This window comes from Nicotiana sylvestris, chromosome 3, assembly GCF_000393655.2.
Source record: "Nicotiana sylvestris chromosome 3, ASM39365v2, whole genome shotgun sequence".
NCBI lineage: Eukaryota > Viridiplantae > Streptophyta > Magnoliopsida > Solanales > Solanaceae > Nicotiana > Nicotiana sylvestris.
Window position 1 is genome coordinate 206,429,678 of NC_091059.1, and position 13,591 is coordinate 206,443,268.

General features: G+C 41.1%; 1 protein-coding gene across 1 annotated transcript; it reads right to left on the reverse strand.

Moving 5' to 3' along the window:
- Positions 1-12,127: 12,127 nt before the first annotated feature.
- Positions 12,128-12,631, reverse strand: LOC138888605 (uncharacterized). The gene has a single exon (XM_070170497.1). It carries the CDS (start codon positions 12,629-12,631, stop codon positions 12,128-12,130), a length of 504 nt encoding a protein of 167 aa, XP_070026598.1.
- Positions 12,632-13,591: the final 960 nt, after the last annotated feature.

Consider the following 13,591-nt stretch of genomic DNA (forward strand, 5'->3'; position numbering starts at 1 on the left):
AGCAATTCAAGATAACGCATAGGAATTCCACTCCTTATCGGCCAAAAGCCAATGGTGCCGTGGAAGCAGCAAACAAAAACATCAAGAAGATTTTGAGGAAGACTATCCAAAGTTCCCGACAGTGGCATGAGCAGTTACCATTTGCACTATTAGGGTACCGCACTACGGTACGCACATCGGTGGGAGCGACTCCTTATCTTTTGGTTTATGGGACCGAGGCTGTAATACCGGCAGAGGTAGAAATTCCTTCGCTTCGAATCATTGTCGAAGCAGAAATCGAGGACAGCGAGTGGGTCAAGACTCGGTTAGAGCAATTGACGTTGATTGATGAAAAGCGAATGGCCGCAGTTTGTCACGGACAGTTATACCAACGAAGGATGGCCCGTGCTTACAACAAGAAAGTCCGACCCCGGAATTTCGAAGTAGGTCAGCTGGTACTGAGGCGTATTCTGCCGCATCATGAAGAAGCAAAAGGAAAGTTTGCCCCAAATTGGAAAGGCCCATACATCGTAAGGAAAATATTGCCAAGAGGAGCATTGTATTTAGGTGATATCGAAGGAAATGACCCCGACACAGCAGTAAATGCAGATGCAGTCAAGAGGTATTACGTCTAAATCATACTCCAGTGGTCCTGACACGTTTGAAAATGGCGAAGGTGTTTATTCCCCACTACTCCCCAAACACTACCCAATTCTCTCTACCAACATTTGAGCCGCTTACAAAAAAAAACAAAAAAAAAAACAAAAAAAAAACAAAAAAGAAGAAGAGAGAAAACAAAACAAAACATTGATTGAGGCCTGAACTATGTTTGACTTGATTCCGAAAGGATACGTAGGCAGCCTCTCCCTGAGGTTCAGTCACACCAACAATAAAATCCCATTCACCCTGAAATTGAAACCGGGGGCACGTCGAGCAGTTGAGAAGTTAGTATCACTACATCTCTTTACCAAGCACAAGCCTTCAGATCAATTACCAAATATGGTGGGGAACCAATAAGCGTCACAAATGGAGACCAGCACACTCTGAATTGAGAGAGATAAAATGAGAGAGTCTCGGCGGTGAAAACCTTCGGGCACCACGAGGCGACGGGAGTAGAGAAACCAAAATGAGAGAGCTTGTTTAGTAAAAACTCGCAAAGAGTGCTATCAAGCGATGACAGGAAGAGAAATGAGAGAGGTCAGCCAGCGAAAACCCGCAAAGGGCGCTGTTGGCCGAAAAGGAATGACGCCACCCCAAGAAGGTCTCGGCAGAGTGCCACCAGTTTGGAATCACAGATCCGTTCTGGTTCAGGAAAACGCAAGCTCTTAGAAGGTCAGACGTCCAGTCCAAAAAGCATGTCATGTCATTTAAAGCCAGCGTTATCTTCCTCAGATAAGTCTTTCTCATCCCGAAAAGGGTATTCCTTTTCTGATTTGTTTTCCCCTTTCTTTGTTTCTTTTCGAATCCCTTTTGCATTTTAACCCCGAGTTCAGGACACACCGGAAAGGGCAGGTGGCATGGTTTGTTTGCACGGAATCCCGTCTCATGAAGGAAAGCGCCTCATCTCGTTGGTATGACTGCCCAAGCATGATGAATCATGACGTTTGATGGTGTTGCAGAGTAAAGAGGAAAGAGAGAAATCTTGAAATCTTACCCAGCAAGTCCGCCTTCGGAAAAATCCCCACGGAGTCTCCCCCTATACAAATCCCCACAGAGTTTCTCCTTTTGTACAATCTTCCACAAAGTCTCCCCAGTATAAAAAAAAAATCCCCGTTGGAATTTCATCAACACATCCCCAGCGAGTCCTTTTGTAAATATTCCCCAACAAGCTTACCCCAACAAACCCTGGGAAACTCGTTTTGAAACAAAAACCTGGCATACCCCATTGTACAGAATCCACACAAAGAATTCACTTTGTAAATATTTCCCCCACAGAGTTTCCTTTTGTACAAATTCCCACAGAATACCTCCAATAAAATCCCCGTTGAGAACCTTCAATCAAAACGGGACAAAAAGAAAAAAAAAGAGAGGCCTTACGAGGCAGATCATCACAGAATCTGGAAATACAAGCCTGAAAAATCTGGAAGGGTTTTGCCATTCGAATCAAATCAATGGCGGAACTTCACAACAGAAACAAAGACGCAAGAAAGCAACTGGAAACGATCAAGGTCACCAAACCGACCGTCATTTCCGAACTAACAATGATTCTTTGTCTGAAAGGTTGAAACAGGTCCAATCCAAGACAACCGTGCGAGAAGCAGGTGTCGCCCAAAGAGGAAGGTACATGGGTACAAGAAACATTTTGGCAATAAGGAATTCACTCGAAAGGTAAGTTTCCACGAAACTCCCTTTTATCCTCTACTCAAACAAGAAAATTCAAAAAAAAAAAGGAGATCGTTTAGTATTCTCGAACTTTGTCCCTAGCCAATCAGCATTAGGGTTTTAAACCCTAAACTAAATTTTCCTTTTAGACAGCATTAGGGTTTTAAACCCTAAACTGAACTTTTTCCTTTCAGCCAGCATTAGAGTTTTAAACTCTAAACTGAGCTTTTTCATGCAATCAGCATTAGGGTTTTAAACCCTAAACTGAATTTTCCTTTTAGTCAGCATTAGGGTTTTAAACCCTAAACTGAACTTTTTCCTTTCAGCCAGCATTAGAGTTTTAAACTCTAAACTGAGCTTTTCCATGCAATCAGCATTAGGGTTTTAAACCCTAAACTGAATTTTCCTTTTAGTCAGCATTAGGGTTTTAAACCCTAAACTGAACTTTTTCCTTTCAGCCAACATTAGAGTTTTAAACTCTAAACTGAGTTTTTTCATGCAATCAGCATTAGGGTTTTAAACCCTAAACTGAATTTTCCTTTTAGTCAGCATTAGGGTTTTAAACCCTAAACTGAACTTTTTCCTTTCAGCCAGCATTAGAGTTTTAAACTCTAAACTGAGCTTTTTCATGCAATCAGCATTAGGGTTTTAAACCCTAAACTGAATTTTCCTTTTAGTCAGCATTAGGGTTTTAAACCCTAAACTGAACTTTTTCCTTTCAGCCAGCATTAGAGTTTTAAACTCTAAACTGAGCTTTTTCATGCAATCAGCATTAGGGTTTTAAACCCTAAACTGAATTTTCCTTTTAGTCAGCATTAGGGTTTTAAACCCTAAACTGAACTTTTTTCCTTTCAGCCAGCATTAGAGTTTTAAACTCTAAACTGAGCTTTTTCATGCAATCAGCATTAGGGTTTTAAACCCTAAACTGAATTTTCCTTTTAGTCAGCATTAGGGTTTTAAACCCTAAACTGAACTTTTTCCTTTCAGCCAGCATTAGAGTTTTAAACTCTAAACTGAGCTTTTTCATGCAATCAGCATTAGGGTTTTAAACCCTAAACTGAATTTTCCTTTTAGTCAGCATTAGGGTTTTAAACCCTAAACTGAACTTTTTCCTTCCAGCCAGCATTAGGGTTTTAAACCCTAAACTGAGCTTTTCCATGCAATCAGCATTAGGGTTTTAAACCCTAAACTGAACTTTTCCTTTAATCAGCATTAGGGTTTTAAACCCTAAACTGAATTCTTCCTTTGTTCGGCATTAGGGTTTTAAACCCTAAACTGAACTTTTCCCCATCTAGTCGGTATTAGGGCTCCAACCCTGAACTGAGCATGCATATCCTCTTTCATCAATTTTATGAATTTCCTGGTGAATAATTAACAAAATTTTCCTAGTGAAACTGGGGCAGAAAATTTCGTCCGTTTGTTTTCTCCCGCAGGTCTAACCTCGAGCCACACGGATCGAAATGACCCACGAGATGAGTCTCAACTCAGAATCAAAGAAGAAAAAGACAAAAGAAGACATCCTGAGATATCAGAGTGAATGGAGAGCAGATCGACTCCAACATTTGACTAAGGTCCTAAACCTTGCCAATCGCGTCTCACTCAGTATCCCAAAGGTTAAACAAGTCGCCACAACTCGCAAGCATCAAGATTCAGATCGGAATCTACAAGCAGAATCAGCTAAGACCCAAGATCAAGTCGTAAAAGAATCATAGATAGGAATCTTGTAACTAGCAGTTGACATGCATATAAGTAGTTAGTTCAGTTTCCAATTTTCGTTTGGTTGTAATAAGGCGGTCAGTGACGTAGCAGTGACAACAGCAGCAGCAGTAGCAGCAAGCATTGCAGTCCCATGGTAGTCCCAGCTACCAAAACTTCTCGAACTACATTGACCTGATTCCTGTTTAGCCCAGGATATGTAGGAAATCTTTGAAGCAACATTCGGTCAGATCTTTCAAAAACAAAACATGCTTCATACGGAGTGGTCCATAGGCAAAAATCGCTCATATACGCTCACTTTATCTTTGCACGAAAACTCTTCGTGTTTCCGAACAAAGAGGGGCAGCTGTGAGCACGTGATTTTTGTTTTTGCGCGACAGTCGCTCCAAAAGAATAAAAATTGGTCCTGCTGTACAATTTTTGGATTTCTGTGCGGCACTTTGTTGATTTATTTGTGACTTTGGCCCATTTTTATTTATTTACTTTATTAAAACAAAATTCAAAAAAATGTGTGTACGTGTCATGCATAATCTGAACCGTAACACAGTTTAAATAGAAAAGCATAAACAAGCATCTTTGTCCGTGATTTTGTTTTGTTTAATTTTACCTGTTTTGAATTATTTTAATGTGTGGGCAAATAATTGTACTAGGTGTTTATTTTTAATTTGATTTTACTTATTTTTGTATTTTTATAATAAAAGAAAAAAAATAAGAAAAGGTCCCTTCCCTTCCGGACTTGGGCCAATTTGTTAAAATTGGCCCAAACAAACAGCCCAAAACCCAGGCCTGCCCGGTCCAACACCACCTGATACCCAGGACGTCCAAACGACGACGTTTTAGTCCAGTGTGATCTGGGCCGTTGATCTCAGATTGATCAACGGCCAAGATCACTTCCCCACAACCCACTGAGGAACCCGACCCGTTTACACCCGGACCGAACCCAAACCCTCAACACTTGAAACGACACCATCCCACTTAATCATCAGATCCAGACCGTAGATCTAAATTGATCTAACGGTCGAGATCTGTCCACCCACTAACTATATAAGCCCATAATCCTACCCTGCCCCCCCTATTCGAACCCCAGCCTTCGTCTCCACAAACCCTTCCCTTCAAACCCTAGCCGCCCCTGCACACCTTCACCAGAAACCCGGCAGCATGAACGCCGGTGACCTCCACCTGAACACCATAGAACCCCCATGCCATCCTGAACCCAAATCTACCAACCACACACTTCGAATCCTATCCCACCTTCTCGAATCTTCATTTGAAGATTCGAGTCGGAACCTAATCTACACCGATCTGCCTTAAATTCATACCAGACACTCCCCAGACCCCCCTCGTGACCAAACCATACTTGGTTTGGTCCGAATCTGATCAGGGAAGCATGAATCCCAGATCTGAGTTTTGGAAATTTTGTGTTCCTCCGTCACTGGTTCAACCGAAGAGATTAAGGTCTAATGGACTTTAATCAAAGTGTTTCTCATCTGAGAAACACTTCGTTTAAAGTCCGTTCAGCCTTAAGAAAGGCCTGACCAAGTCCGAGTTAAGGTTTTGATCTGTTGCGGTTTAAGGTGAGTTTCTTTCTTTTCTTAGTTGTTTTGGTTCGTTCGATTGTTGTAAGGGTCTGTTCGTTTTCTGTTTATGGCCTTGACTTCTATCAACTGTGCTTCAACCACTTTGCCTGAACCTCTGTTGTTTGTCTAAAATCCCCCCCTCCTATTCTGATAAGGCATTATGTATTTGTTTGTGCAAGTAGCTGATTTTCGAGTTTGGACTGACTAGTTGACTCCTCGAGTGCATTTCTGATTAGTCAGTATAATTCGAACCATGTATCGATACTGTTTAAATGTTTGATTTTTTGGCTACGATTGTGTATGTTAATGCTAATATAGTCGAGTCGACATGTGTCGTCAATTAGTTTCAACTGTCCGAACAATAATAAATCGACTTACTTCTGCTAAGCATTTGTTGAGTCAATTAAGAACCAGTTTTTGTTTACTTATAGCTGTTGAATTGGATCAGTAATATAAGAGGGGTGTTTGGTTTAAATTCTGAATTGGAGGGCATGTGCACTCCTGCACAGCATGTGCATTGGTGCACCTCATGTGCCTTGTGCCCAGCCTGTGGCCTGCATAAAGGTCTTTGTTAAGTTTTAAAATGGTTTGACAGCATACGCTGTCAGATACATTCTACTGCCCATACTTGGCTTTAGTTTAAAGAAGTATTTAAACCTTTTAAAAGTTAAATCTGCCAGGGAATGTTGATGGGGTTTAATTCTTAATTAGCTAAAGTTGGAATTGAAAATGGAAGGCACATGGGAGGGGTATTGGTGATAATCTATCAGGCTGTAAAAGGGGTAATATGAAGGCTTATAAGAGGAGATCAGAGAAAAAAGGAGACCCAGAGAGTTAGAGGTTAGAAGAGAGAGATATACAAACTGGACCTTGAGAGCTGAAAAAGAAAGAACACACACACAGAGAAGAGAGTAAAAAGAGAAAAAGATACCACCTGGTATTAAGGAGAGGACATACACTGTGAGGATAGAAGAGAAAAGATAGAACTGATTTTAGTAAAACACAGATAGAGAGAGGTTAAGAGATAGAAAGTATACAATCAACAATCAAAAACTGTTTCCTCCTATTGTTATTTGGATTTCAGTTGTTCAACTTGTTCAATCAATTCTGATTCTTTGAAGTTCCAGTTGTGTTTACTAGTCGAGTGTTTTCATTGGTTTACTACTGGTTTGGTCTGTCTGGAGTTCTGATTCTACTCCACTGGGTGTTTCTGTCATTTGGTTACTGCTTTCTATTGGCCATAGTTGCATTTCTGCATTCGAGCCTGTTTTTGCTGCTGCCTTGTCCTGCTGTTATTTGCTAGTCCTGTTTCTTTTGGCTGCTGATTTCCACATCTTCTTCTTCTTCTCCTTTGCATTTTCAGCATTCCCAGGTACACATTTCAAGTCCCATATTGATGTAATTGAAACAGTTTGAAAGCATGAAATGAAAAAGGGTGAAGATGTTCAAGTACTTGTTGTGATATTCATAGTACATTAACAGGCCTGTGGAAACTGATTAGTTTATGGTTCAACAGTTCGAAAGAATGTACTGATAGTCGACTGAGGTTACCCCTTTTGTATTTTAGCTCGATAGTTATCTGTTAGTATGGGCATGTGTATTTCGACTTTACACAAATACTGTTTCTGTTTCATTTAGTTTTTTTAGTAAGACTAGTCCACATAAGTTTAGTTAAGTTCAACACAAGAAATGCTCAGATTAAGCGTTGTATTTCGTTAGCTCGTATATGATTCCTTGTCAAATTAAAGCATTTTACTTCGCCAGTTATCCTTTAATCTAGTCCAAATAAGTTCAGTTAAGTTCAACTCGAGAAATGTTCGGATTAAGTATTGCATTTCATCTATCTCATATGTAATCTTTTTGTTCGGCCAAAGCATTTTCGTAAGGCATGACGTCTTTTTACTTCAAAAGTAATTAATCAGAAATTGATAGGAGTTTGGTTTAGGCCGAAGTATATACTTCAATTAGCATACATTTTTTCTTTCTTTTATCTCTGGAAATAAAATAATAGAAATGTAGTCACTGTAGAATACCCTTCTAAAAATAATGAGACGAGCCTCGCCAAATAAAAAATACAAATTGCGGGGTCCTCAACAACTAATCATAATATTTAGAATTCGGGTTAGGCCATTTAGTGAATCTCATGGCCTTCTCAAAAACAGTAACGCGTTAGACTCTTTAGGCACGGCTTGATTAAATCATATCCTTAAATTCGGGTGCACATTGATGTGACCCAAATCCAAATCTCAACGAGGTCCAAATGTGTTGACAATCACGGGCACATTGATTGTGACGTGGTTCGAGATGCATTTTCACGACGTTGCAATTCTATAAAAATAAATGATAATAATAAAAGCGGTTTAAACTTAATAAAAGCACGTAAGTCACAACATGTATTTAAATCAGATATTTAGCCATTATAACAATTTAAGCGACCGTGCTAGAACCACGGGATTCGAGGGTGCCTAACACCTTCCCTCGGGTCAACAGAATTCCTTACTTAGAATTTCTGGTTCGCAGACTTCATTTGGAAAAGTCGAAGATCTCCTCGATTTGGGATTCAAGATAAACCGGTGACTTGGGACACCAAAAGCCAAACCTTTCCCAAGTGGCGATTCTGAATTAAATAAATAATCCCATTTCGAATATTGTCACTTAAATTGGAAAAACTCCACCCGCGCATTTACCCCTCGGGGCGGGCGCGCAAAAAGGAGGTGTGACAGACCCTATGTTGGCAAAAGGCGACTAGGGAGTGGAGACCCTATGTCTAAAATGATCTCAACTAGGGAGTGAATACCCTATGTTGGCAAAAGGCGACTAGGGAGTGGAGACCCTATGTCTGAAAATAAACTTAACTAGGGAGTGGAGACCCTATGTTTGCAAAAGGTGACTAGGGAATGAAAACCCTATGTCTGAAAATAAACTCAACTAGGAAGTGGAGACCCTATGTTGGCAAAAGGCGACTAGGGAGTGGAGACCCTATGTTAGAAAAAGGCGACTAGGGAGTGGAGACCCTATGTCTAAAATAGTCTCAACTAGAGAGTGGATACCCTATGTTGGCATAAGGAGACTAGGGAGTGGGGACCCTATGTCTAAAATAATCTCAACTAGGGAGTGGAGACCCTATGTTGGCAAAAGGCGACTAGGGAGTGAAGATCACATGTCTAAAATCTCAACTAGGGAGTGGAGACCTTATGTTGGCAAAAGGCGACTAGGGAGTTGAGACCCTATGTTGGCAAAAGGAGACTAGGGGATGAAGACCCCATGTCTAAAAATAATTTTAACTAGGGAGTGGAAACCCTATGTTGGCAAAAAGGTGACTAGGGAGTGGAGACCCTATGTCTAAAAATAATCTCAACTAGGAGATGGAGACCCTATGTTGGCAAAAGGCGACTAGGGGATGGAGACCCTATGTCTAAAAATAATCTCAACTAGGGAGTGGAGACCCAATATTGGCAAAAAGGCGACTAGGGAGTGGAGACCATATGTCTAAAAATAATTTCAACTAGGAAATGGAGACCCTACGTCTAAAAATAATCTCAACTAGGGAGTGCAGACCCTATGTTGGAAAAGCGTAAAATATTGAGATTGAGGATCCTAAACTATCATTTTTTTTAATTTTCTTCTTATCTCTTTTTTTTCATCTTGTTTTGTTTTCTCTATTTTTACTTATTTTTGGAATGAATAAACGCGGAAAAAATTTGGTGGGGACTTCCCTTTTTATGGACTGTTGCTGCAAAGTTGTTTCTAGCACTTGCGCATTTCTTTTTGGTTGCACCTATTTCTTGCACGGTTGTGTTGGATTGCACATATTTCAAGTTTTCAAACAAAGAACAATTGTTAGTTTGAAATGGTGGTTGGTTTTGTGGCCTTGATTGTTTTTGATCACTTAACCTCGGCCTAACCCTTTTGGTGAGAACCTCTGCTACTGGCTGGGTTTTCTGAAAATTGATCTCTCTCCTAAAACCGGGGAACTCAACTTTCCAAAACTTCACATGACGGTTCACCCGTGTGGGGCTTTGGCCCTTTTATCCTATTCTGTCTCTATGGACATTTGACTTCGAATTTCTTTTATTTTCAATAATTTTGACTTCAGAGCGTCGGCCATTATGGCCAGTTGGGATTGACTTGATGCACCCGCTGAGGCTGGGTACTTTCTTTGGATTTGGCTTTTGTTAAGCAGAATCCTGTAAAACCACTCTTGCCACCTTTTCTTTGTATTAGTTTCGGAACAGAGTTAGACCGAAAAGGATTCAAAGAAAAGTAAACAAAGGACAAGAAAGTGAATTTAAGGAGAAGTATCCCTTTCGGGGAGGAAAGAAGGACTTATCTCGAGTGCATGCAGACTTCAATAGACATGACATGCTTCTTGGACTGGATACCCGATCTACACAATTATCCAACTTCTCATAAACCCATTGTGAACCGTGTTTTAAAACTGAGAAACCTTGCCAGGACTCTTTCGGTGCCAATGGTGGTGAGGGATTTCTTCTTTTTGATCAACGGCGCCCTTTGCAGGTTTTCACCAATCGACCTCTCTCATTTCTCTTCTCACTGTCGCCTTATAGTGCTCTTTACGAGTTTTCACTAACAAGACTCTCTCATTTTCAATTTCTCTACTCATCGTCGACTTATGGTGCCCGTGGGTTTTCACCAATAAGGCTCTCTCATTTTATTCCTCTCATCTTGATTGCATTGTATCCAAACAAATGCGTTCTCCGATTTTGAACACCTTTCACCGATTGATCGGAAGGACTTGAACGAGGTTTGGGTAAAAAGAATTTGGATCAAATTACAACTTTGGAACCATTCAGGCGGGATCATCGCCGAACCATTATAACATCTGCCCCAGTTTCACTTTTGGGGGAAATTGGATTTTTGTTTTGGTGTGACTGAACCCCAGAGAGAGGCTGCCTACTTATCCTTTCGAAATCAAGTCGAACATAGTTCAGGAAACTTTTGTTTTGTTGTTTTTGTTGTTTTTCTTTTTCTTTTTCCCCCTTTTTTTTTCTTTTATTTTGTTTTGATTGTTTTGTTTACAAACTTCTTCAAGTTCTAAAGAGGGTAATGAAAGAAAAGTAACCAGCTCAAAAGGTTAGCAAAGGATTGGAGTGTTTTGGGGTAGAGAGAATGAAGGCCTTCGTCATCCCAATCGGATAATGTTGTTGCTACCGAAAGACTTAGACATAATACCTTTTGACTGTGTCTGCATTTATAACTGTTTCGGGGTCATTTCCTTCAATGTCTCCTAGGTATAACGCCCCTTTTGGCAATAATTTTCTGATAATGTATGGGCCCTTCCAGTTAGGAGCGAACTTTCCTTTTGCTTCCTGATGATGGGGGAGAATACGCCTTAAAACGAGTTGCCCCACTTCCAAATTTCTAGGCCGCACTTTCTTGTTGTAGGCACGGGCCATTCTTTGTTGATACAACTGCCCGTGGCAGACCGCGGCAATTCGCTTTTCATCGATCAAGGTTAACTGTTCCAAACGGGTTTTGACCCACTCACTGTCTTCAATTTCAGCTTCAACAATGATCCGAAGAGAAGGAATTTCAACTTCTGCGGGTATCACGACTTCAGTGCCATAAACCAAAAGATATGGGAATGCTCCGACTGATGTACGCACAATAGTGCGGTATCCCAATAATGCAAACGACAACTTTTCATGCCACTGCCTGGAACTTTGGATTATCTTTCTCAAAATCTTTTTGATGTTCTTGTTTGCTGCTTCGACGGCACCATTGGCTTTGGGCCGATAAGGAGTAGAATATCGATGCGTGATATTAAACTCCTCGCATATCTCCCTCATCAAGTGACTATTCAAGTTTGCAGCATTATCTGTAATGATAGTTGCAGGGATACCGAAACGGCAGATGAGATTGGAGTGCACGAAGTCTACCACAGCTTTCTTGGTGACATATTTTAGAGTAATTGCTTCAACCCACTTTGTGAAGTAGTCGATAGCGACCAATATGAATCTATGCCCATTTGAAGCTTTTGGCTCAATCAGCCCAATGACGTCCATGCCCCAGGCAACAAATGTCCAATGTGCTGATATGGGATGTAGTTCTATAGGAGGTGCATGAATCAAATCACCGTGCACCTGACATTGATTACATTTCCGGATGAAACTGAAGCATTCTTTTTCCATAGTCATCCAATAATAACCTGCTTGGAGGATTTTCTTTGCCAAAACATACCCATTCATATGGGGTCCACACACTCTTGCGTGCACTTCATACATGATTCTTCCGGCCTCTTCGGCGTCAACACATCTTAACAAGTTGAGATCTGGCGTCCTTTTGTACAAGACCTCGCCGCTCTGGAAGAAACCGCTTGCAAGTCGTCTAATAGTTCTCTTTTGGTCTCCACTGGCTTGATCAGGGTATTCTTTAGTTTTCAAAAACCTCTTGATATCATGATACCATGGTTGAACATTCAGTTCTGCCTCAACCGTATTGTAGTAGCCGTGCCTTTCCCGGATTTGGATTTCTAAAGGGTCAATGTAGGCATTTCCTGGGTATGGCAGCATCTAGGCCAAAGAAGTGAGTGCAACGTCTAACTCATTGTGACAACGAGGAATGTACCTGAACTCTATTGACTTGAACCGCCTGCTAAGATCTTCCACATGTTGCTTGTAGGGAATGAGCTTGACATCTCGAGTTTCCCATTCTCCCTGAGCTTGTCGGATAATCAGATCCAAATCTCCCATGATTAACAATTCTTTGACATCTTGGTCGATTGCCATATTCATACCCATAATGCAGGCTTCATACTTGGCAGTGTTATTTGTGCATAAAAACCGAAGTCGGGCTGTGGCTGAATAATGTTGACCAGTGGATGAGATCAAAATTGCCCCAATCCCGATACCTTTTACATTCACAGCTCCATCGAAGAACATTTTCCAAGCATTGGTGTCTTTGGATATTACCTCAATTGAATTTACCTCTTCAACCGGGAAGTAGGTGCTCAAAGGTTGGTATTCATCATCAACAGGGTTTTCAGCTAGGTAATCTGCTAGAGCCTGGGCCTTCATTGTCGTGCGGGTGACATAGACTATGTCAAATTCAGTGAGTAGTATTTGCCATTTGCTAACCTCCCTGTGGGCATCGGCTTCTAGAATATGTACTTTAAAGGATCCAACCTGGTGATGAGGTAAGTGGTGTAGGCTAGCAAGTAATGCCTCAGCTTCTAGGTAACCCAAGTTAGAGCGTAACAAGTTCTTTCCAACAAAGTGTATTTGGCTTCATAACTGGTAAACTTCTTGCTCAAATAGTATATAGCCTGCTCTCTTTTCCTAGTCACGTCATGTTGTCCGAGGAAACATCCAAAAGAATTCTCCAAGACTGTCAAATACAGAAACAAAGGCCTTCCAGGTTCAGGTGGGACCAGGATTGGCGGGTTCGACAAATATTCTTTGATTTTGTCAAAGGCTTCTTGGCACTCGTCTATCCATTTAATTGTTACATCTTTCTTTAACAGCTTGAAAATGGGTTCGCATGTAGAAGTCAACTGAGCAATGAATAGGCTAATGTAGTTCAACCTTCCCAGTAGGCTCATAACCTCTTTCTTGGTTCTTGGAGGAGGCAAATCTTGAATAGACTTTATCTTTGTTGGGTTTAACTCGATGCCCCTCCGACTGACTATGAATCCCAAGAGCTTGCCAGACAGAACCCCAAATGCACATTTGTCTGGGTTCAGCTTCAAGTCATATTTACGTAGCCGCTCAAAGAATTTTCTCAAGTCCCGAACATGGTCGTCCTGGGTCCTAGATTTGATGATCACATCTCCTACATACACCTCAATTTCTTGGTGCATCATGTCATGAAAAGTGGCAGTCATGACCCTCATATAGGTTGCCCCAGCGTTCTTCAGACCAAAAGGCATGACCCTGTAACAGTAGGTGCCCCAGGGTATGGTGAAAGCTGTATTTTCAGCATCCTTTTCATCCATCAACACCTGGTGATATCCTGCATAACAATCCACGAATGACTGT

What these genes read in the sequence shown, in the direction of transcription:
- LOC138888605 (XM_070170497.1), bottom strand. Translation starts at nt 12,631, where the DNA reads ATGAAGGCCCAGGCTCTAGCAGATTACCTAGCTGAAAACCCTGTTGAT.